Source organism: Taudactylus pleione, unplaced genomic scaffold (genome assembly GCF_031769625.1).
Source record: "Taudactylus pleione unplaced genomic scaffold, aTauple2 ptg000041l, whole genome shotgun sequence".
Classification (NCBI taxonomy): Eukaryota; Metazoa; Chordata; class Amphibia; order Anura; family Myobatrachidae; genus Taudactylus; species Taudactylus pleione.
Window position 1 is genome coordinate 38,002,182 of NW_028284443.1, and position 25,178 is coordinate 38,027,359.

Sequence of the window (25,178 nt, forward strand, 5' to 3'; positions counted from 1 at the left end):
GGGCCCTGCTCACAAGCTTAGTAGGTTTTAATGTCCATATTTAATTTCTGAAATTGAGCAGAACGTAGCATATCTATCATAAATGTTTGGATGTTCGCAAGGACTGTATGAATTGTTATTGGACTATGTAACAAGGATAACCATGGACGGCTATTATCGGCAGTAAGAACAAAGCGCAATATTGTGTGATCGTTACAATAATATAAGAGAATCAATAATGATTAATAAACATTACATATGTTGCAGGCAGCTTTTTTTATGTTAGAACAGAGATAAGAGTTAGACATTTTACTTATTTATCCATTTAGAAATCAGGGGTTTTGCACTGGGTAAAAGATTGGCGTTAATGTATTATGGTTTAGAAAGGGTAAACTGTTCTTAGGTGAAATTCTGACTGCACACCTTTTACAGAAAGAAAAACAAAATTACAGACAGCTGCTCTCGGGCGCACACTTCTATCTCACAGCAATACTGTAGGCAATATAATGGAGATCAATTTTCATGCAATAAATTTTTTTTCACACTTCCCAGTTTACACTTTCGCCTTTAATATACACATCCCCACTACTAATATGATCAGACTAGTTAGCTTGATTACCACACTTATATCTTGCCATTCACTGGCTGTAGTTTCCGCTTCTCCCGGTTCCTCGCCCTGCTGCAGTATGGTATCCTGGGGATCTGGATAGTCATCTTGTTGGAAAGAGCTTTCTAAAAGTGTGTTAGAGCTGAATGCAACGTCAGCAGGAGCAAAATCTGCACGATTTGGTCTTAGTACTGTATCCTTGGGAGATCCCATCACTTGTACTGGTTGTGAATTACCATCATCTAAATCACTCGCTACTTCAATGAAACTACCTGAGGAAAATTTAAAAATAAAAACAAAACAAATATAACTAATAAACAAAAACAGTGCCCTACGTTTTGGAGGAATAGAGCCTCTGAAAAGGTTACGTACTTTAAACAAATTAACATCCATAGAGCTCCTGCAATGAGGGAGGGAGTGGCACTTGCAATTATTTTTATCATCATTTAATTGTATAGTGGCAGCCACATTACACCGCCGAGATCCTGACTACATCCCCTGAAAAATCTATATACACATTTGAGATTATTCTAGAAACTATTCTATATAAAGAAACATTGTAAGTTGTGCAAGAAAGATTATTTACCATCTGAGTCTGAATCCATTTCTTTATCTCTGCCGGATTCTGCTTCACTAACAGATATACTTTCTGGAGTCATAGGAACGTAAGTGATCTCTGGGACATTACTGGAAGACGGTTGTTGACTGTTGGGATTCTTCTCTTTGGGATCAATAATCTCTTGCTCCTGCACTAGCTGAGCCGGTGACCTGTGGTCTGCATGTACAACGGACACAATGTTCATGAATGGCGACGCTCGTTCAGAAGCCTCAGATGGGGTGTCACTCCGTATACCCACAGATGTTGAAGACTGAAGAATGGTTTCAGTATTTCTGGGAGCCAATTCAGCATGAGGATTTTTACAGGATTCAAGACCAGGGATCTCTGTTTCAGCATAATTCAGAATGGTCATATCTACATTTTTGGGTGCATCAGATGTGTTGCTATCCAAGGCAAGTGAAGGCATTAGGGAAGATGTTGCAGCAGCACAACTGTCTGACTTAACAGACATATCTTCTGAAAGGAAAAGATTTCTCTTAACAACATGCAAATCCACACCACCTACTTTTGACGCATCGGACTTGTGAAGTGGTTCAATCTTTGCAACAGGGTCGGAACTTCTAGTGAATAACTCCTCATTCTGAGCAATTGCCCTACCATGGGTGGGACTGGGAGAGATTTCAATGCTGGCTAGAGACACAATGGGGGCAGTACTTAGCCCATGCTCATTGGCCAAAACATGATCCTCCTCATCTGAGCTACTGATAATCAGCACCTTGGCTTTTGGTTGCTCTTTCTTTAACTCATCACTTCGATCAACTGACCTTTTCTTGCTCATTCCTACTTCATCTTCAGCAAGAGCCCGTTGAATTGCATGCAGGGTTCTAGGTGACACATTACCATCCACTGCATCAAGAGACTCCGAGGGTAACTGGGAGCAGTGTGTTAGCCTGTTATTAGGAGTCTCATCATCCGAGCTGTTCTCCTCCATTGCTTCCTGTATAGCAAAAAGTGTTCTTGGGGAGGGTGGTGCTGCATCTGGGACACTATCTTTTACCTTCTTAGACTTATGTGCAGATGCCAGCTTTAAATCAAGGTAGGTTTTTAGTGATACATCACTAGAACTTGAGGGCATGGCTTGTTCAGAGAGCTCTTCTTTTTTATCCTCAGTCTTCGACTGAATTCCTATAAAAGAAAGAATCACTATGGTTTAATGAAACATTTACACTTCTCCATAATAGTTTATTACGTATTTGACACTTGATGGATATGCAAGGCCGAGTAGGTTATGTGGGTAAAAGGTAGTGGTGGTAGTAACCTTGAATGTAGACGTGCGCACTAATAAGAAACAAAATGTCCCAATACATCGCATATCATGATATTATACAGCTGGCATGATTCATAAACATAGTGCTGCCATGTGTAGTTATACCTTTAATTAGGATATAATGGGATGTGTCCTCTGAAACCAGACGGCGAGATTCAACGTCTTTCATAAATCCTCCTTCTGTCTCAAACTGAGCTGTGACCTCCCCCGTGTACTGCTGTGTCATCTCCTTCCGCACATTATTAAGGCACCTGTTCAAGTTGTTTTTTTTCAGCAGTCCTTTTAGTTGATACTGTGAGAAATCATTGGAGTCCTTCAAGGAACAGACCAATGTCATAATTATAGAAGGTGTGCCCATAATAATTACATTGATTGAATATTAAAATGCCCAGAAGATCTATTTGTAAGAAACAAAACTAGATAAAAAAAAAAGAAAAATGAAAAACAAAACAATGTCAAATGAGCAACTAATCAGGCCCTTCCACTGATCAAATGCGAAATAGCAGGAAGTTTCTAATCAAGTGTGATTACAGTCTGAGAGCATTAAGCTGCTACAACAGAATTCTCTCTGGGAGGAAGGAGCACATAGAAAACATAACAGCCAAATTGTCTAAACATAGCAAGATCAAATCACAAGGATGTAGATACATTGGTCATCATGCCTTTCTTCTAAGCAACATATTGTCTGAACGTATGCCCCATTTTCAATCTAAATTGACAAAGAATATCTGGCGTATACTGGCCCTAATTCAGCACTCCACATATGTGCAATGCTGTATGCAGAATCCCAATTATCGAGAATCTGCGCATGCGCAGGACCAGTTCTGCGAATGTGCAGAACGGGTTCTGCATGATCGCACGCAGACCCTGCCCGACTGACTTGAGCAGAACGGATCTCCTTTCTACAGCTGGGAAAAAGCAGCGGGTTGTATGTGTAAAGACCAGGTCAGCCTAAGCACTACTGGTTGCAGTCATCACACATACGACCGCACCAGTTAACTGATTAAAGCATTCAACAATATAAATCAGTAATATTTTAGGCAACTTACTTGACCTTGAGGAAGAGCAGTAAAGTGCCCAAAACGTTGCCGATTTATGTTTCTATACGATTTAATAAACACACTGGTGTTGCTTTGAAACTTGGAGTGACGTTTTTCCCATATATAGACAGACAAGGGCTGCTAGTGCAATAATAGGGGTATTTATCAAAGCTTGTAGAGAGATAAAGTACTAACCAATCAGCTTCTAACTAAAGCTGGGTACACGCTAGACGATGTCGTCCATAGTTATTGGAGCAATAAAACGGGTACATCATCTAGTGTGAACTCATGATATGTGCAGGTCATGTCGCTAACGATGCCATGCTGAACAATGCAACATTGTGCATCCCTCCCCCAGTCGGACCCGGCATCAGCAAGGGTGTATGCACTTGCTGCATGCCGGGTCCCGTAGCCCACGTCGTCGGGCTGGGTACGCATCGTCTGATGTGTACCCAGCTTTACATTTTATAGGCTGTGGGCCGGATTCCATAAGGATCGCTACGCACAAGCAGCTGCAAATTTGCACGGAATGCAGCTGCGAAATGCCTGCCATGGCTCAGCCGGGAAAGAGACGCCCACTGCCGCTTTCGCACATCCATACTACCTTGCACTCCTGCGTATACATCGGTACCATCGAAGCCCATCATGCAACATTTACACCAGGTCTGACCAGCCGCTGAAACTGCAAGTCTCGTTGCTCGTAGTGAATACTGAAGTTGTGTATGCAATCGCAGAGGCTAATTTATGCACGCCCAAGAAATGGCGTTCAAACGGACAGGCACATCTGCATTTTTCGAACCACTCTCCCGTCACCACCCCCAAACGCTCACAGCCTGTCACTCTCTGCGATGGATTCCTCAGTGCGTCTGTCATCGCAGCGCTCGTACAGTGTGGTGCATGCGCAGTGGTTAACAATCGCTTAATCTGCGTACGTTAATTGCAATTGCATATGCTGCTGAATCAGGCCCTGTGTTTGAAAAAACAGGATTTTGGTACTTACCGATAAATCCCTTTCTCCGATTCCACAGGGGACACTGGAGTTCAAGACAGTGGGGTATAGACGGTGGTAGAGTAGAGCCTGGCACTTTAAATAATCTAGAAGTGTGACTGGCTCCTCCCCCTCTATGCCCCATCAGCCCCAGTTTAAGAACTGAGCCCGAGAGGAGACGGAGGACAACAGGAAAACGAGGAGAAGGAGAAGACCACAGAACGGAACAATACCGACTGAAGGAGAACAGAGGAAACCACTGCAGGGAACACATGCAGCCACACAACTATATAAAGACCCACAACAGGCAGGTACGCCGCGCCGGGCGGGCGTCCAGTGTCCCCTGTGGAATCGGAGAAAGGGATTTATCGGTAAGTACCAAAATCCTGTTTTCTCCTTCATCCACTAGGGGACACTGGAGTTCAAGACAGTGGGGACGTCCCAAAGCCAACCTCCCGGGTGGGAAGCGCGGAGAACATGCCGACCCTTCAGGCAACCGAACAGGGACCGCATAGAACCGGAGGTTCAACGGAAGGCAAGAGCTGAGAATCAAGTGTCGTGAGCCAGGAGACAACCAGAACTCCGTGCGGAACAGACACAGAATACCACAACGTACAGTAATCGAATGGAATAAGCGGCTAGCGAGAAAACACCCTCAGATGAGAAGCATCAGAACACTGTAAACTCAGCTGAAAACAGACCAAGCCAGACTGTTGGGAGCAGAGAACTCCTACCCGAATCCATAGGAGAAGGGCAGTAACCCGAGAAGAAACCTCGAGGAAACCGTACCAGATTCGGAAACAGGAAGCTGCCACATTTTGCAGATAGCAGAATACCAGCACTGCTGGACATAACTCATATAGATAGAAGTATAACGATACCAATCTACAAAAACAGAGAGTCCACAGACTCCTCACAAAAAGTATAAGGTAAAAGTCAAGGCCGCACAGTCGCCCTGAACCCTTCCGAAAGTCCAACTACTACAAAGTTGTGAACCAGCGGAAGGATGAGACCATAGAAATCTCCAACGAGTGGAGATCACCCTGGGCATGAGGCCGAGGCGGCTTCGAGAAGATTGAGATTACAATACCTTCCAGAGGGTCAGACCGCAGTACAACCCCTTCTGAGAACAGGAATAAACCAGCAACTGAAACCCTGACGCTAAAGAGAAAACAACGGACAACTTCCAACATGATGGAAGTGCATAGGTAGTAGTAACTGCTGGCCTGAACATAGCATGAAAACAACCAGGAAGATACCAGTCAGGTACCTGTCAGTATGATAAAAATATCAACAGCTACTGAACAGGAAACCCACCAGGCCCCCTGAGTGGAACATAGTGACTGTCACACTTCTATGTAAAGATGTGCAGTAGCCCAGAGATGTGCTTTGGTCCATAACGCCAACAGATTCTAGTAGAATTGGTTCTCAATGTTGTAACTATGCACCCACACTCCAGGAAAATTCTAAAGTGTAGAGCCAACTGATTAAAAGAGCGGATGGCTGCTAGGAGGCAGTAAGGGAGAAGAACTCTATGTATGTCAGTTTACATGAAATAGGAGCCTCTACCGAGGCATTAGTGGGTAAGCTCTCACCTGTGAGCGACCAGAAGCCCTCTGGCCCGAAATGTAGAATGTCACTGACCTGTTGTATCGCAAAGCAACCCGCCACATTAGGAATAGAGAGTAGCTTCAGTGGGCTAAGACCAATGCCCTACAGCACGTACTTCAGTCTGGAGATGTGCAGTAGAAAATACTGTGGAAACTAGCAGAATGTTAGTGGAGACAAGAAGGTCGTAAAACAGGACTCTATACCTGAGCCTGTTCCATTAGAGACGTGTATCTGAAGATTATACTTATACCCCAAAAACGGTCTGCTAGTTTAAGTATCCTTACATAAATATTTACAATGTGTATTATGCCCACCAATCTAATATAACCCAGGTCTGTCCCTGCCTAAATCGGTAGGTGGCCCTAGGCCTTCAAGATATGAATTGTACCTAAGGGCCCTTTAGACTCATTCTATTGAGATATACGACAATAATATGGAGTATCGGAATCGATACTGAGAAGGGTACCTGTACTTAGACATAGAACTCGTTAGTTATCCCAAGCAAAGAAGGGAGATAGCAGTAGTGATAACCCCAGTAGGGTTAAACAGAAAACAGGTTTTTGTTTCCCAATTATTAGGAAATATACATACAAGGAATGGGCGTCTTACCAGTTTGCTACCAAGTGCATCACTGTAATGATAATAGGTCCCCCGAAACGGGGCGCCATAGATATAGACTAACATGAACCGAGCTATATAAGTATATATCCTTATATACATGTGACATGGCTAGGGTCCATACTAGAAGCAATGCCTTAGGGAATTGTGACTATCACTATGTAAGCTGCAGCACATGACTTTAGATTATAGAGCCACCATATAATATGTATGGATATAGCCTACAGCTTCTGGTAATCCCTGGCGGCTTCCCATGCGTGGTATTATAGGTAACCTAATGCTTGTAGAAGTATAGGCCTCCTACACATATACATGTATATACACACAACCCAATCCCCCGGGAGAGATCGTGTTAAGCGGAGTTATTGTACCATCTACCGCATCAGGAGTCCAGCCTCCAATCGCAGCCTTCTATCAATATGCAAGGTATCAGACATAAAACTGATAACAACAGATCCTACCCCTGCTCTTATGGTAAGGATAAGAAGCGATATCCACATATGCATATGCATACCTACATACAAATTTAGTAGGTGACAATAATATTGTAAAATTAGAACATGAGCAAAAATTAAAGCCATGGAAGGAACTGAGCCCAAGGACAAAATTCACTCCAGCATGTATATGTTCTACTGCAGGGCTAGTATAAAATACAATATACATATTACATATATATATATATACACACACACATATACATACCATACACGTGGCTTACCCCCACGCAGGGGAACTGCTCATGTACCGCGTGTGGCCGTCACTCTGCTACTGCGCAGGGGCAGGGTATGTTAGCTGCGTGCTGTCCCAGACTGGTTTCAATCCTGGGACCCTTCTGTTACAGGTGTACTCGCCTTAGCAGGTGAGCCATTTTAGCGCCAGATTAACCCATTTTTCGAAGTGGGAATCAAAAAGACCACCTCAGTGCTGTGAGGCAGCAATGCCACGTTACTAACCTCTTCCTGTATGTGCTGCCGAAGGGAACACATGAGAAATAAATAGATGCACATATGCATACCTTCTAAAGTAAGCACAGAAAACTGGTGAAAGGTTTTAAGACCAGCCTATAATGTAGTATATGTAGTAATGTAGTATATGTGCTGCCACATATATGCATGGGAAGATACTGCCCCTCTTTAAGGCGAGCCCATGTGAGGCATAAGCCTGGGGATGGGACGCCAAAATGTGCTAACCCTGGGTGAAGGGTATGCTATAACCATAAGTTCTGGCAGCAGCACCAGAACAGTAGAGCTAGTACACCATGAGGCTATGATACTTCACAAGCTAAGATACCAAGCCATTAGATTAAGCTAGGCGCCCTTTGTTATAGAACGAAGGGAAGCCTGCCAAGCGGCGCTGCATTGGCGGGACTGTCTCGTCAATCCCTCGCTTCTAGCTGTGATGCATCGACTGAACTGGCCTCTTTCAGAACCGCCTAACGTGGTGTTATGGTGCAAAAGGGAATTGGGCTAGTTCCCATACAGCTAGCAACCAGCTATGCACTGTAGCTAGCACTAAACTCCTGTCATACAAGGACAGGGCCTCCCCTACCCTTTGCGCTGAAGCACTCCCAGTGTGGAAGGCGTAAGAGACCCACGCTAAAGCACTCCCTGCTGCAGGTAGTGCACTGAGCTATCATGCTTGTGTGCAGTAGTAACTACAGTCCTTAAAAGGGAAACAGGGGGCGCTGTTTGTACATGAATACCGCGCTGTACGTGTGCAAACTGCTACACTCCAGTTAGCACAGCGCTGCTAGCCCCCTTAATAGTATAAAGCGGTGATGCTGTCCTGCTGTGACAGGAGTGTGAAGGTCATACAGCACTGCATCGGGGAGCCGCATTGTGCTGGTATAACGTAAGGCTATTAGCCCTATGTTATAGCTAACAGGGAAGCCTGCTCAGCCCAGCCAGGAGCTGCGGGACGCGGCATCTCCTCCTGAGATCTAGATGAGGAGCGTTGCTAATTTTTTAAAACCAGCCTAAGCAAAGACAGTGCTGCCTGCACCGGGAGAACATACAAACTCCACACAGCAAGAGCCGTGGAGAGATCCGAGCCCTGCGCTGATACTTATTTGTAGCCAGCCCTATACTCCTATCTCTACTTTTGTGCTAGCAGCACTCCCAGCGTGGGAGAAGGAGGGAGTCGCGTAGGATACCCACGCTAATTAACCCTGTTGCAGGAGTTAGGAGGCAGCCGCGCTCTTCAGGCGCTGGTCTGCACTGCACCTTTAACCAGCGGCAGGCAGTGGTACAGATGGCGCGGCTATTATGCATGACGCGCCCTTCCCTAAAATCCCGGCTATCAGTGTGTGCGCGCGCGCGTGCACTGTTATGCTCGCCTCTGCCCACTTACTAGGAAAGAGTGGGCTGGGCGTAATGTAGGGAACACAACCTTCCTCCCGGCCCTGCAGAACGGGGTGCGGGACCAGCAGATACATTTATAAGGCTGGGCCGCTCAATAAGGGAAGCCTCTTTACGCGGGTACTCCTTACCAAGGATCGCGCTGCTTGTCAGCGCTGCAACTGCCTCTGTAGAGGGACGCGTCTGGCCTCCTGAAGCCGGCCATTACACCAGATGGCAGGACCTCGCCTGTGCTGCACTATTTAGTGAGCAGCGGTGCGGCGTCTGTCTTACTCACACCTGGCTGCCCCGCTGGTTGGGCTGCCCCGCAATTAGGGCCGCGAAGGGGGGCGTGGCTTTTCCCCGAGTGCGGCCGCCATTTTAATAATGGGGGGGCTGCTGCTGCCCGCTCTAGACGCGGCAGGATGCCCTCCCAGGTACCTCTGAGGTCCCTTCCCGGGGGGACTAATGCAGAGTATGTCAGCGCAGCAGCGCTAATGGACCGGCAGACCGCGCTGCTCTCAGATGAGGGCTTAGAGCACGAGCCCGACTCCATCCCCTCGTTAATAGGAGGGGGATGGCTAGGAATAAGTCAGTCAGCAGCTCCGACACTACCACTTTCACTGGCAGGGGGAAGGAGCAGTGTGTGACAGCCATGCAGTGTGCGCTGTCCCTGAGCCCAGCGTTTTGGCCCACCACTCCAGCTAGTCAGGAGTAGTGGGATATACTTACGGACTGCTGCGGCCGGGTTGCTGGGCTGGGGGCCAAATGAGGAAACCCGGACACGAACCGGTTTCAGTTGTGGCGGGTCCTCATGGAGTCCGATGACTCTGTTTAAAGTCCCCCCTCAGGGTCACCGGACACAGACTGCAGTAGCCGTGTGGTGCCCTCCCGGCGGCTCCCACGTAGCAGGCAGACTGCCACAGTAAGCAGCCTGCCTGTCCTCATTGCTTGTATAAAAGCTTAAAATATGATTATATGAGAAAGGCTGGAGACAGCCTGATGTGCGACCGGCTCTCTCGGGCACATTCTAAAAACTGGGGCTGATGGGGCATAGAGGGGGAGGAGCCAGTCACACTTCTAGATTATTTAAAGTGCCAGGCTCTACTCTACCACCGTCTATACCCCACTGTCTTGAACTCCAGTGTCCCCTAGTGGATGAAGGAGAAATGACAGAAACTTGGAACACAGCGACATTTTGAACAATTTGCCCAATTTCGATGGATCGGAATGATAAATCGTTCAAATCATACAGTGTGCATCCACTATGTTGGGCGGTGCGTGCTCCCGTGGGGTCGTCAGCCGCATTGCCAGGGTGGCCCTACATGCAGCTCAACCTGACGATGTGGCTGACAAATCCATGCAGCAGTGGCTGACATGTCGGGCACCAGATCGCCTAATGTCTACTGGCTGTCTAATAGGCTGCCCGTCGGCGGGGGTGTCGCCCATCGGATTTCTGGGTAATCACATCATTTAGTGTGTACCCAGCTTTAGGAGCTGATTGGTTGCTATTTTGTTTCTCACAATTTTTTGTCTCTGCAAGCTTTGATAAATACCCCCCTAAATGTGATAACATACAATTTTAATAAGACTATTGCTTCTGTTTATTTCTAAAGTTGGTGTTCACATTGCTCATCTCAATCTGTCTTTTTGTCCTCTTTTTTTTTTTTTTTATTCCCCAACATCGGAAGTTGGCATCTCGGTACAAGTGGTGTGGTCATGTCATGGAGGCAGTGCCTGTAGAACTGAAAAAACACTAGTCCAGTGTTTCCCAAACATTTTTGTTTATCGGTCATCCTTAGGTTCAGCTATGTGGTGGTGGACAGTGTTGTGCTTCCGTTTGTCCACATATTTTATGATTGGCAACCAACTGCATTTGCCTATAACATTAACCATAAATAAGATGATTTGGTACTGGACCCCCAAGCTGTGGCACTCCTACAAGTGCCCTGCGGCACCCAGTTTGAAAACCACCAACCACCAAGCTAACCACCAGTTGGACAACTGCCCGCAACTGTAAATCTTTAACTGCCGTGTTCAACACTGGCAGGTGCATACAATACTTGCTCATGCATAGCAAAGCAGCAATGGATGAACATACCTCCCCAAGTGCCCAGCAATCACGACAATGCAGTCCCGATTGGGACAGCTGGACAGAGCCCTCAAATAGTAACTGTGCCTTTGGGACGGTTGGTAGGTATATGGACTGGGGATCTCTAAACAGACAGGTGGACCACAACTACCACTAAGACACCACGAAGCAAAAGTATATACTTATTACCAGCAACATTACTGACAATCAGATGATTTTTGGTACTTGTGTACTTTATGGACTCATTCCAGAGAGAACCCCAGTGCCCTACACTCATTATTATTATCAATCACGGTAATGTCTAAATCCCCTTCACGGAGAGGACCCGGACGTCATCAGCCAGTGTCCAGCGTCATTCCCTACCATCCAAGTGAGCATAGAGGGGGAATATAACCTTGTGACGAGCGCAGCTTGGCCACCGAGCCTGAAGCGTGGCCAGCGCAGCTAGCCCGCGAGGGGAAAACTTTCGGTACTTGTGTACGTAAAGTACACAAGTACCATTTAAAACATTCATTGGGTTCTCTCTGCAATGAGTCCGTAAAGTACACAAGTACCTGATTTTTTTTCTGTCTTTCACAGTGGAATCTCTCCAGACTGTAGCTCCATTTCCATAATTTATTTTAAACTACCAGCAGCAAAATTGACATTAGGACAAAAAAAAAAAAAAAAAAACACACCTAAGTAGCATTTACTACAATTGTGAACTCTGGACACTGTTTAGGTTTACTTTAACAATTACATCAGTATGCACAACCCGCACAGTATATGGTGACAGTTCACAGCACTATAGTATACAGTTATTGTCTATAATGGTCTGATAACTGCGATGTCCAATAATAACCCCATCAAATAGTAGATCATCATTTTGCATATGCTGATAAATGAGTGCAGAACAGTGCAGCAGATCACTACAACTGGCATCCAAGCAGGTTCCAGCCAGGCCAAAAACCTCATGCAAATTAGCCTCTATCTGTGTAGCCAGACTGGACTTCAGTTTTGTCTCCTGTACACGTGCCTAGTGGTATAAAGGAATCGTGGTGTGCTTCACACGGGGCCCGATTCAGAGATGGACGGAATTGCACAGCCGCACACAAGCGGCTGTGCAATTCCATCCATTTAAAATGCAAATGCAGAAGGTGGTGTCAGACAGCTCCTTGCTGCATTTGCGTGATCCCAGCGCTGCGACAGAGGTCACAGCCTGGGGTCACCATCGGAAGAATCTCGACCAACGGCCGGGTCCTGACAGCTTGCGAGGCCAGGAAGTCTGCGTGCACCCACACAGACTCTGGCCTCATCTCTCCCGGAAAATGGGGGCGGCCCCGTTCGCTTCCTGGGAACACCCCCGCGCCACCTCCCAAACACCGCAGCCTGTCAATCAGGCTGCGGCTGGGAGACGCTGCGAGCGGACTCGCAGTCAGAGGGCTGCACATGTACAGTACACATCCTGTGCATGCGCAGTCCTTCCACCATCGGAGATGTGCGCTGACCATCAGGTTAGCGTACATCTCTGAAACAGGCCCACTTTCCACACTTCAGTCAAATCACTCAATAAACATGAGCCAAATCCATCTCCCAAAGAGGAAGAAGAGAGGACAGGAGGAAATTGCATTTATATAGCTAGTACTGCTATATTTGGACCGCTCTGCTATGCATAATATAGCTGAGGGCCCATCACTGGATTCCCCATCATCACTGCTCCAATATAAGCTGCATCTCCTCTCATTTTAATAATTTGAGGTCCGGAAGGTGCTGATAGTGTACCAGGCCAGCTTAGTTTGCAGAGACTGCTGCCCTATAAAACAGTCTCTTATATACCACTGATGTTGGCCCTGCCTCCATTGACAGGAATGATGTGAAGTCAATTGGCAGAATTCAATTCAGTGCGATGTTGAATAGCCGTGGGAAGGAGCTCCCGCAGCTATTCAATACACCGCGCTGTTTGGACGGCTAAAGGATTTCTTCACAAACCCCCTGGGGATGCGAGGAGAAATCCGACAAAAGTGCCAGGCACGCAGCCGTTCGCTGGCTTAGCGTGGCGGTAACAATCGCACGCCCGGTAGTTGGAGAATGCCGGTTACCGCTCAACACCCAGGTTAAGTCGCGAGAACCAGCATTCTCAGACTTACCTGCTTCCCGTCCAGGCAAATAGCGCATTAAATTGAATTGCTTTACCAGCTCCCTCCCGTGGCTATTCAACATCGCAGTGAATTGAATTTGGCCCAATGAGAGAATTGAAGTGATTACTATGAGAGTAGCGTTCATCATGGCTTGTCTACGGATGTGTCATGAAGAAGCTGTTCTATGATGCTATTAGGATTCCACAATAAAACCAAGTCTAAGCTTAAAAACGCGCAAAGCAATGCTGTTCATTGTTTTTACCCATACAGCATGCACTCCATTAGATTATTTGTATAGTTAGTTACTTCTGGTTCCTTAAGTTCCTGTATGTGCCAGGCTATGGCCAGTAAAATACCTTTCCATGGCTGTCATTTCATGTAAATATGTCAATCGCTCATCCTGAACACCTCACCTCTGGCATAGTTTCAAATAATGTCCGCCTTCGTTTTGTGAACTCCTTCATATCTGTCAGTATTTCATGCTTCATCTCAGGAGGAAGGCTAATAAACTCCTCGGAGTCTATGTCCACTGCATGGGGATCAGCAAAAAACTCTTCCTATTTATAAGGAACAAACAAATGCTGCAGTAATCCATGTCCCCACATAGTAAAATGGAAGGATATTTAATGGACTGCACTTTGCCATGCAGTCAACTATTCACACAATCTGTTCCTCCAACTTTTAACTGTTACTTTGTATTATTTATCCATCTTCTGGGAATAGATTTCATGCAGTTACAGGTTTTTAAAATTTGTTTAAAGGAACCCTGCTTGAATGTGAATTAGGAAAATATGTAGGACATTGCTAATATTGCTAATTAAAAGGAATTTTCCATTTTAAAGATTTCACTAAGTTTATTAAAAGCTCACAGCATCAGCAGAGAGTCTGCCTGTACTACTTCATATAGAGACCTTCTGTTGAACTGTACGTGACATGCATGGACAGATGTGAATGAGACTTCCTCACAGAGGTTCATAGCTTTAGATAACCTGGATGTGAGGTGTGACATTGGGAGTGATTGCGAATAAGTGGACATACCCCTTAAGGAGAGGGGCAGAATGTGAGTAACGGCTGAAATGAACAGGATGGGGCTGGTGTGGTAGCTGGTCCATGGAGAAAACATCAGGAATGCCTTAGTTATGTTTATTCAGTTAAAAATAGAAACTCATCTTACTATTACTAATATTACACAATGGGAAACATTTATGACACCTGTTCCACAGGTAAGTAAGGAAAAGGTTTTGAAACCCCAAATAACCAGACATTTCTTTATCTAAATAGAATTAGAAGTTGATTAGATGCTATGGGCAAAAAGTCAGGTCACTCCATGAAAGCCCCATGCAGTACTCCAAACACGACAATTTTTATCACAGAACTCTTAACACTGACAAGAAGGAAAATACTATATGTTACACAATTCAGCGTAGTGTTTCAATCACTAGTACTGCCATACACCATGGAAGAAATGAAGAGCACCTGAAGAATCCGTTTTTCATTCATTCGTTCTTCCCATTCCCTATCTTCTTCTTCCTCAGAGCTAAAATCAAAACAAGTCAATTTAGCAGCTTTACCAGATGGGCAGAAAAAAAAGCAGAGATTATAATAAATTGAATGACTGGAAACAAATGGGAGACTGACAGCCTCTCTGGTTATCAATTTGTCAATGTAAAATGCAATGCGATACCAGAAAATTAAGAGTATAATACAATAAGAGTGTCCCACAACTTTATGGAGTATGTAGACACATGTACAGGACAACAAACTTCTGATTGATGCCAAAGACAGAAATAAACTTAGATTGAAATGTTGGCTCTGTGTGGAGGACAGACTAGGTTTCATGACAAACAAGGTACAGTGGGCCTGATTCAGCTTGGATCGCAGTTGCTAATGCGCATGCTATCGGTTGATTGTTGCGTACTGTGCATGAGTAGGCATCACAGTGCACGAACTCACCCTTGCAAATGCACGGACACCACAGACTACACGTAGGCCATTAGCAGATTGACTAACAGGCAGAGAGCGTCTGGAGGTGGTGACGGGAGGGCGGGGGTTGTCAGGGAAACGCAGGCGGGCCTGTGCTATAGAACGCCATTGCATGGGTGTGCATAATTTAGCCTGAGCTTTCCACGTGACCTAGAAAGTTAGCAATTTGTGAGTAAGGTCTGACCAACGCAATGCTGGGTTCGATGTGTCCAATGTTTGGCCTCTTAAACTATAAAGTGTCAAACTGATTTGCCTCACAACTGCATTGCTTTGCAATTTGATTTTATATCTATTACTTTCTTGTAAAACACTTTCTTTAAAATCAGAAGGGAGAGAAAAAAAATAAAAGGTTTCCAGCTCAGAAAATGAGCCCGCCAAAACAATATAAAGCCAAGTGGAAACCAGGATGTATGGGCTCCCAGTGAGCACCCTGAAGAGACCTTACTTGTAGTGTATGTTTAGTTCTTTGTAGTGTAAGGAGGAGACTGACATACCAGCACTGGTCCTCAGAGTCTGTGTGCATGTGCGACAGTCACTTGTAACTTTTTATCTCTGACCCCATGATGATAAAGGATGCTAGGTTATTGTTCAGTTTAATAGCTGCTATTTCTGGGCGTGTTACCTGCCCTTTGACTTCCTGTGTACCAACCTGATAGCTGTGTTCCTGACTACACTCTCCCTCCATTCCCATTTTCTGCTGTATTGCCCAAAATGTACCAGACCCTTGGATAGGGATTACACCACGCTTATGTCAGATCCCGGTACTAAGGTGCTTCCTGCTATGCTGCTTATAAGCATTACCAAATACCATATTAAATATACCTCTGCCTCAAATACTTTGTCTATACAACATATGCAGCACCTGTACACACCCTTTACATCCAGCCTTGGCTCCGACTACAGAGCTCTGTCCATAGGCTCCTTCTTAACTACTTTACTGGCGTGGTAGTATGTGTAACGACGGCAGCCAATATTGCTTAAGCTGACCTGATCGTCACACATACGACCGCGCCACTCCTTGCCCCGGGTGTAGAAGTGGAGATCAGTTCTGCACAAGTGCAGAACTGATCTCCTTTGTCTCCCCAGACGCAAGGGTAGTGATGTAGTGACATCATTGCCAGAATCGCGTCCCAGAATGCCGTGCGAACGGCACTCTGCAACACATGCGCCCGGGGATCACAGTTCCTCTACAGTACTTTAGGCATATCCTTGTGTGTACAAAGATCAGCAGCAAGGAGGAATAATGATCAGTCCCCCATACACAACGCTCCACTGTGCTCTGCATGTGGGGGAGGGATCTGGCACAAGTGGAGGTGGGGAGGGATAAAGATAAAAGCTTATGACGCTGGGAGGGGGGGGGGATAAAATAATTCTAAAATACTAAACTGGTCATAGGGTAGGTGCAAAAAAAAGTGATTTTATAGGGGGGGGTGTTTTATAAAACAGGGTTTTTTGTTTGTTTTTACTATTTAGGGGGTGTGCTAATGGGGGGTGTGAAGTTATTTTATAATGGGGCCTATGAACATGAGGGGTGCAGATTGATCTAGGCTTGAAGGATTAATCCCAATACTGCCTGGGGGACAAAATGCTTGCACTGCATTGCGTCATTTAGGTCTGTTCTGGGAAAGGGAGGTACTCTCCACAAGAGTGGCTTCCTTGAGAATATTCAACACTGAAGATATCCTTAACTGGGAAGGTAACATACAAGGCTCTGGTCAGCAGACTGGCTTTGGCCATGAAATGCACATACACAAATTAGGTCTTTTCTCTTCCATGGCATAGGTATACCTAGCTGCAACACTGATAAAATGCACAATGCTACAGGAACCAGTCCACGAATAACACCTTCGTCATCAACATTATCTAGCCCACATCTCTTTTTTTCAAATGAGCATAATTAGAAAAATAAAAAGACCAATTCAGGATATTTTGAGAGAAAAAGAAGAGCAACTCAATTTTAGGTACAGTACTTAGTGTACAATGTAGATATTACAGAAGCATATGAGCAGTAGGGAATACTGTTATAGTGTGTTACAGTTTACCTATTTTTCTCTTTGTCCTCCAAAGGGGGTAAAGCATAAATATCCTCCTCTTCCTTTTTCCTTGTATAGGAAAGGCTTGGCAATTCCTCATTGCTTAAATAAAGAATAAAAGAAAGAATTAAATAAATCACATCAACATTAGCAAAGCAATGAGACATTGGAGTACTGTTATGATATATATATATATATATACACACCTTTGTTTGTTTCCTGACAAAGCCACTTTAATAGCTTGTCTCTTCAAGAAGGTTCTCAGCAACTTCTCATTAGTTTTCTTAGCCTCGCTGGATGCTACATCCTTTCTCTGTCTTCTTTTTGCCTAAACATGCAGAACGCAAACATGTTACTATAGCCATTTATAACAGTTTTAGATCTCATTGAATAGATACACCTAGTTTGAATCTCTGCACATCAGGATAATGGTTTTTAAAAAGCGAGCTTGATCATCAATGACTCTCTCGTGAGAGAACAGGATTACAGAGCAATACATTTTTGTTTCTTTTTTAACCTAAATAATTTAGTTTAGAAACTGGTAACAGGATCTCTTAATGAAGGTTTCTAACAACAACAAAAATATCGATTTTTATACTTACATTAAAGCTTTTTCTCTGCATTCACTGAAGGACACTGGACCAAGGGGATAGAGAGCCTCCATTAGAAAGTTGACACTTGCAATAGGGAACACAGTTATTTTCCTAACCGAACCCCACAGGAGAGAAGTAGAGGAACAGAAGAACCACGGCATAACTGTGTTGGTGCTCAGTGTCCCGCAATGCTTCCAGAGTAAATGATTTAACACAAGTGTAGAAATAATGTTCTTTCATTCATACTGTTAGGGGACACCAGACCATGGAAACATTCAAAATGCGTACAATAAAGCACCCCAGAAGTAGTAAAAGAAAAAAAAAAAATAGAATTTTGGTACTTGCCAGTAAAATCCCTTTCTCCGAATCCACAGGGGTCACTGGAGATCAAGACACTGGGTACAGATGGATGAGAGGAGTTGGCACTTTAAATCTTTAAGTGTGAGTGACTCCTCACCCTCTATCCCCCAGAAGCCCCAGTTAGAGAAATGTAGCCCCAGGAGCTGGAAACAGGATCAGAAGACAAACTGAAAAGAAGGAATCAAGCATCAAGGACGGCAAAGCCGAATAGAAAACACACATAACATAGTGCTTACAATGAATGTAAAACATAACAGAATGGCAGGTAAAGCAGTGCTGGGAGGACGTCCAGTGTCCCCTGTGAAATCAGAGAAAGAGATTTTACTGGTAAGTAGAAAAACCTTTTTTCTCCATCATCCACCTGGGAACACTGAAGATCAAGACACTGGGGACGTCCCAAAGTTATCCTTCCTCGGGTGGGAGAGCGCTTAAAAACCTGCAAAAACCCTGCGACCAAAAGTAGATTCTGAGGCCGCAAAAGGTATAAAACAATAGAAACAAACAAAAGCATGGACCATGTGGCTGCACGGCAAAACGGAGTTGCTGAGGCACCACGAAAAGCAGCCCAATAAGCACCCACCACACAAGTGGAATGCGCAGGAAGAGAAAAAAAACTGCGGTGGCCAGGGGCCTAACATACGCCGGTCGGGTGGCCAAACGGATCCATCTGGTCCTCCTTCTGCGAAGAAGCAGGCCAGCCTTGTTAGCCGCATCTAAAAGGACAACAAGGAAACCAACTTTCACAATGCTGCTGTACGGGCCACAGAAATCCAAAGAACCTGCACCACATCCAAGGAGAAGGACAGAGAGCCATCCGACAAAACCGGAACACAAATTTGTTGATGTGGAAGGCTGAAATCACCGTAGGCAGGAAAGACAGACAGCATGAAAAAACGAGATAAGGAGGCTGACAAGAGAGGACTCCAAACTCCGAACCAGTTTGGCCGAAACCAAGACCAATAGGACGACCGACTTCAATGGGAGGAGTTTCAGTTCCACATCCTAGAAAGGTGAGATGTAGGCCGGACAAACGGAGGCCCTTAAGAAAAGTTTGAATCTGAGGGAACAAGGCTAGGCAGTGCTGAAAAATATTGACAATGCAGAGACCTGAACCTTGAGAGAACAGAGGCATAACCCAGCGTCCATGCCCTGATGAAGATGAGAACGAGACAGGACAAATGAAGCAGTGTTGGGAAAACCCCCAATCTGCACACCAGGTCACATAAGATTACCAGATATGATGATAATGAGCTGACGTAAAACGTTGTGAGAGTCTAGAACATAGTGGGAACCACAGAGTCCACGAACCCCGCTACGACTAAAGATAGCGGCCTCAACAGCCACGCCAATAAGAGCAGCCGCTGTAAGTCTGGGTAAACGAAAAACCTAAAAGCAGGAAGTCTGGGCGTAGAGGTAGTAGCCAGGGATCCTCGATGAGGAGCAGTTGGAGATCTAAGTACCAGTCCCAACAGGGCCAGTTTGGAGCCACTAGGATAACCATGATCATGACACTCACTATGATAGTGGCGGCGTGTCCCCTGACGCTTCCATGTAGAAGGCTGGCAGATGTAGCTGTCAGCCTGTCCTCAAGGAGGGTACTAAAAATAAAGAGAAAATAAAATGTATTACTAAGTATGGGCTGATCTCCAGTGTCCCCTGGTGCATGAAGGAGAAATGAAGAATAAACCAAAAACACACCAGCTGCCTAGGCAGGACATAAAGCAAGCAACCTGAGGATATAGAGGAGGGTGGATCATAAACAGTTTGAAGATTATTTAAAGTGTCAAAGTCCTAATGGAGGATCTATAGCCCCATGGTCCAGTGTCCTCTAAGTAGATGAATGAAAAACATAATTATGAAAATTTGCTTTAAAATGATAAAAAATGCTTTGTCACAGATTATGCAACAACAGATAAGGGATGAGTTTTGGTCCTCTTTTAGCAACTGTAGAAATGAAATCTACTTACTAGAGTCTGTTTCTTCAGCAGAGGAGCTTCACCATCAAACACAAATATTGGACGTATCCTGAAAAATAACAGCTTACAGAGTCGATGGAATAAGGTCAGCAGGTGAGCATTTTCAATAGCATTACCGTGACGATCTCTTGCCCCCTTCACTGCTTGATTCAGCCAAATACTGATATCTTAAAAAATGGTTAAGGGAAAAAATTTGTACAAGATAATCACTGCAATATGGCATAGGATAATTGGCAAGTTTACTTCCTATCAACCCAATCTGAATATATACTAAAGGAAGAGACAAAACAGTAAGTAGTAAATGTCATCAGGGTAGTTCCCCCCTCTGATTTCTTACACCTCTTTTACACCAAAGTCCCAAGTCTGGAATTTGCAACACGTTTCCAACCCGTATCAGACCCAATTTACACTGCGGCGTCAACCCAGGGTATGCCTGGGTCGGCACCATTCACATCAGAGTCCGGTCTGCAGTGACCCGGCTTTTCCGGCATTGAAGTGGACGCTTGGAGATTATGTAATTAGGTAGCATGCGTCACAACCCGGGTCTTCATGACCCGGATCGCGCCATTTACACTGCAGGATGACACAGGAGCAACCCGTGCCTAACCCTGCAAGCTATCAGAGTTGGATCTCCGGGTCACTGGACTCGGGGGAAACCATTTACACTGACAAAAATCACGGATGGATGCGCGTTCATCAACCCGGGATTTTCAGGACGGTGTAAAAGGGATATCACTCTAGCATTTTGTACTGTCTGTTAAAAGTAACAAATGCAAAGAGTTGTCTCAGATACAGTCATTGTTTTACCAATTACACAGAAGACATCAGACTTTTTAAATGTAATTCACAAATATAGCAGCGCTTGGTCCCCAATGTATATAATATTATGTCCAGCAGTATAACAATAGATAATAATAAAATAGACCGTACCTACATGAAAGGATTAAGAAGATCACACTTTAATAAAAAACACATAAAAAGGTATTACTTTAAAATATCTAATACAATTACCACATATATAAATTTCTACTTAAAGCAACATCCACGGGTACTTAGCACTCTGGCTGCCTGGAAACTTTAAGAATGTCCTTTATCATCATCAATAGGACTAACTGAATAGACTTTGCAACAAAATATATTGTTGCAAATACTTATTAGTTCCTGCTTCAAGGGTATGTTTAAAAACAAGTCTCTTAACCAGAACAACTACCGGCAAGTCTCTAAATGATGCATTTTTCTTCTAAAATACACGGTTATGGTCTCCTATGATAAAGAGCAAGTCCAACATCCTTGGTACAAGTTGAGATACCTGATCCCGCTATGCTAAATTAACAACAAGTTCCAGCACATCTAAGCCGTGCTAAGGTAGAGTGTCCCGCAGCTATTTGTGAAATGAACGAACACTCCCCGCCGACTGCACTCAGCATTGGACTGGGACCTATATTTTCTATCAGAACCTAATATCCTCCTTAAAAGGACAACATATCCGCCGCGATCACAACCGGCCGGTGTGACCTGCGTGCAGACGCTGCCGGAACACTGGCCAGCATCTTCAGTGATAAGATCCTGAGACCTGCTCTCACCTTAGAAGAGCGTTCACAAACAGCAGGCAGACGCTGTGAAAATACTGGCCTCTACTACTAGCCATAAGTTCTTGACACCGGTTCCTATCTCATAAGAGCGGCTACCTGCAGGGGCCAATTAGGGATGGACTGGAGGGTGAGTCTCTCATTAAATTATACACCGAGTATACAGAGACTAAGGCGGAATAGTTTACAATTATCCTATACAAATGACTTTATCATTGGAAACCATAACTGTGTATTTTCGAAGAAAAAGGCATAATTTAGAGACTTGCCGATGCTTGTTCTGCTTAAGAGACTTCTTGTGTCCTAAGAGCCATTTTTAAACATACCCTTGAAGCAGGTATTAATAGAAGGAACTGAAAGTATTTGCAACAATATATTTTGTTGCAATGTCTATTCAGTTAGTCCTATTGATGAGAATAAAGGACATTCTTAAAATTTCCAGGCACCCAGAGTGCTAAGTACACATGGATGTTGCTTTAAGTAGAAATTTATATTAGAGATGAGCGGGTTGGTTCCCTGAGAACCACACCCACCCGATCTTCAGGGATCCCCGGGGGCGACCTTCGAATCTCTCCTCCTGGCCCGGATCCCTAATCGAGGCAAAACCTCGCGACTCTATCGGATCTCGAGGTTTTGCCCCGAGCGGCCATTTTTAAAAATCCCTTTGCCTTCAATGGGCAAAGCGCTGATTGGCTGACAGAGCAGTCTGTCACAGCTCTCAGCCAATCAGCGTTAAGCCCATTGAATGCAGGGAAAAATAAGATGGCGCTGGTTCACACAGCCGGCATCCCCGCTGCCGACAGACCAGCTGTCGGCACTCCCATTGCTGACACCACTGGCTCCCCCATGCTGCCGACACCGCCGCAACCCTGCATTGCCGACACAATCAGCAAACCTGCACTGAGGACACTGCTGGCACCCCCACTCTGCCAACACTCCCACACAGCCATTCCATGTACTGAGAACACAGTCAGCAACCCCTGCACTGCCGACACAGCCAGGAAACCTGCACTAAAGACACCGCTGGCACCCCCGCACTGCCGACACTGTCAGCACACATGCACTGAGGACACCGCTGCTTTGCCGACACCACCGGCACCCTGCACTAAGGACACTGTCCCCGCACTGCTGCTACTCCCACACCGAGGGCATCCCTGCACAGCTTGCACTGTCAGCACTCCTGCACTGAAGACACCGCTGGCACTCCCTCTCTGCCGACACTATGCACTCCGCACTGCTATCACAGTAAGTGCACTATTGGTGTATCCAACCCACACTGTATAACACACTGTATCTATGTTGGAACTTGGAAGCTGAACTGCTACATGTTAGTGCCGCCCACTGTGTCGCTTAGCTTAGTCAGCCAGCTAGCTGGATGCAACCTTTTGGCCTTAATTAGATGAAGCAAATAATATTGTGAGGTGGTCAAAATTGATTGGAAATAAATGTTAGAGGTTAATAATACTGTAGGAACAAAAACAGGCCCATTTTATGTGATTTTAGCAGTTTCTATGATTTATTTTTTTAATACAATTTTATTAGGAAGAAAGATGATACAAATTAAGATTTTACATACATAATCAGTATGATTGGAGAGAAATGAATATCAAGAAAAATATTTGAACACAGACATATTTCAAATTTTTATTTTATTAGAATATAAGTATATAGAGGAATAGAAAAAAATAAATAAATGAAGTGGGGAGGGGGAGAAAAGAAAAAACAAGAGATATTGTAAGAACTTACCTTTGTTATCTCTGTTTCTACGAAGTCCATAGGGTCCACAGGGTGACCTTGGGGTATAGCTGGATCCTGGATCCTCAGGCACCACGGAGTTAAAGCTTTTAGCTGCTCCCAGGATGCACTTGGGTCGATCCTCCCCTATACCCTGCCCCCGAGCCACAGGCACCTCAGTTGGTAAGCAGCCCAGACCAGAAGAGGAGACGAAATAGAGAGAAGGAAGACTGGAACACACAAGAACCATACTCACAGAAATGGGAGACGGAAAACCGGTGACCAGTCACAGAGCCCATATGAAGCCAGGTGCGTCAGGGCGGGTGCCCTGTGGACCCTATGGACTTCGTAGAAACAGAGATAACAAAGGTAAGTTCTTACCATATCTCTTGTTTTCTACTTCTTGGGGATGTCCCAAAGCAGTCCAACTAAGGGCGGGGACGCTCCTGTGCTGATAGGAGAACCCGGCGCCCAAAGGATGCATCCTGAGAGGCAAAGGTGTCAAACGCATAGAACCTCAAAAATGTCTGAATGGAAGACCAGGTGGCCGCCTTACATAGCTGAACAGCAGAGGCGCCACGGCTAGCAGCCCAAGAAGGGACCACAGACTGAGTGGATTGAGCCTTAACAGAGCTGGAACAGGTAAACCCTCCTGCATATAAGCCTCAATAATAACAGAACGATGCCAACGGGCTAGAGTCTGTTTGTTGGCAGGCCAACCCCTCTTGTGAAAACCAAAGAGGATAAACAAAGAATCCGACTTACTCACAGAACTAGTCCGGTCCACATCTAAGGAAGTCTCCCCAGCCGAAAGAGCAGGCGACTGAAAGGCTGGTACAACAATTTCCTGATTAATGTGGAACCTGGGAACCACCTTAGGCAGGAAATCAGGACGAGTGCGAAGCACCGCTCTGTCCTGATGAAAAATCAGAAAAAGGGGGACGACAAGAAAGCGCCCCCAAATCTGAAACCCTCCTGGCAGAAGCAATTGCCAAGAGGAAAACAGTCTTAAAAGTTAGCCACTTGAGCTCCACTGACTCCAAGGGCTCAAAAGGCGGACCCTGTAAGGCCCGAAGAACCACCGCCAAATCCCACGGGGCCACAGGTGGCACAAAGGGAGGCTGGATTCTTAAAACACCCTGGAAAAAGGTGTGTACGTCCGGCATAGCAGCAATCCTGCGCTGGAACCACACCGACAGAGCAGACACGTGCACTTTCAGTGAGGAAAGACGTAATCCTAAGTACAAACCCGACTGAAGGAAAGCCAGAATACGCGAAACCCGGAACACCTGGGGATCATATTTTCTGGCCTCGCACCACTGAAAGTAAGTGTGCCACACTCTGTGATAGATCCTCGCGGAAGCAGGCTTGCGCGCCCCCAGCATGGTGGCAATAACGGAGCTAGAAAAGCCCCGAGACCTCAGGACGGCAGTCTCAAGAGCCACGCCGTCAAAGATAGTCGACCCAGATCCGGGTGAAGACAGGGCCCCTGAGACAACAGGTCCCGCCGTTGAGGTAGGAGGTACGGAGCGTCGATGGACAGGCTCCGCAGATCGGAGTACCACGGCCTTCTGGGCCACGCTGGGGCCACCAGGATCAGTGTGCCTCCGGCCTGCTTGAACTTGCGCAGGACCCG

At 45.5% G+C, this 25,178-nt stretch overlaps 1 protein-coding gene across 2 annotated transcripts in view; it reads right to left on the reverse strand.

Moving 5' to 3' along the window:
* ERCC5 (ERCC excision repair 5, endonuclease) overlaps positions 1–25,178 on the reverse strand; it is a 61,059-nt gene that overhangs the window by 24,264 nt on the left and 11,617 nt on the right. For both annotated transcript variants that reach the window (XM_088458218.1, XM_088458225.1), the window contains exons 3-10: positions 20,211–20,386; positions 17,497–17,618; positions 17,300–17,392; positions 14,751–14,811; positions 13,688–13,831; positions 2,578–2,785; positions 1,173–2,330; positions 599–858 (exon numbers count right to left, since the gene is read on the reverse strand). In XM_088458218.1, coding sequence (XP_088314344.1) covers positions 599–858; positions 1,173–2,330; positions 2,578–2,785; positions 13,688–13,831; positions 14,751–14,811; positions 17,300–17,392; positions 17,497–17,618; positions 20,211–20,386 — 2,222 coding nt within the window. The remainder of the gene's footprint in view (positions 1–598; positions 859–1,172; positions 2,331–2,577; positions 2,786–13,687; positions 13,832–14,750; positions 14,812–17,299; positions 17,393–17,496; positions 17,619–20,210; positions 20,387–25,178) is intronic.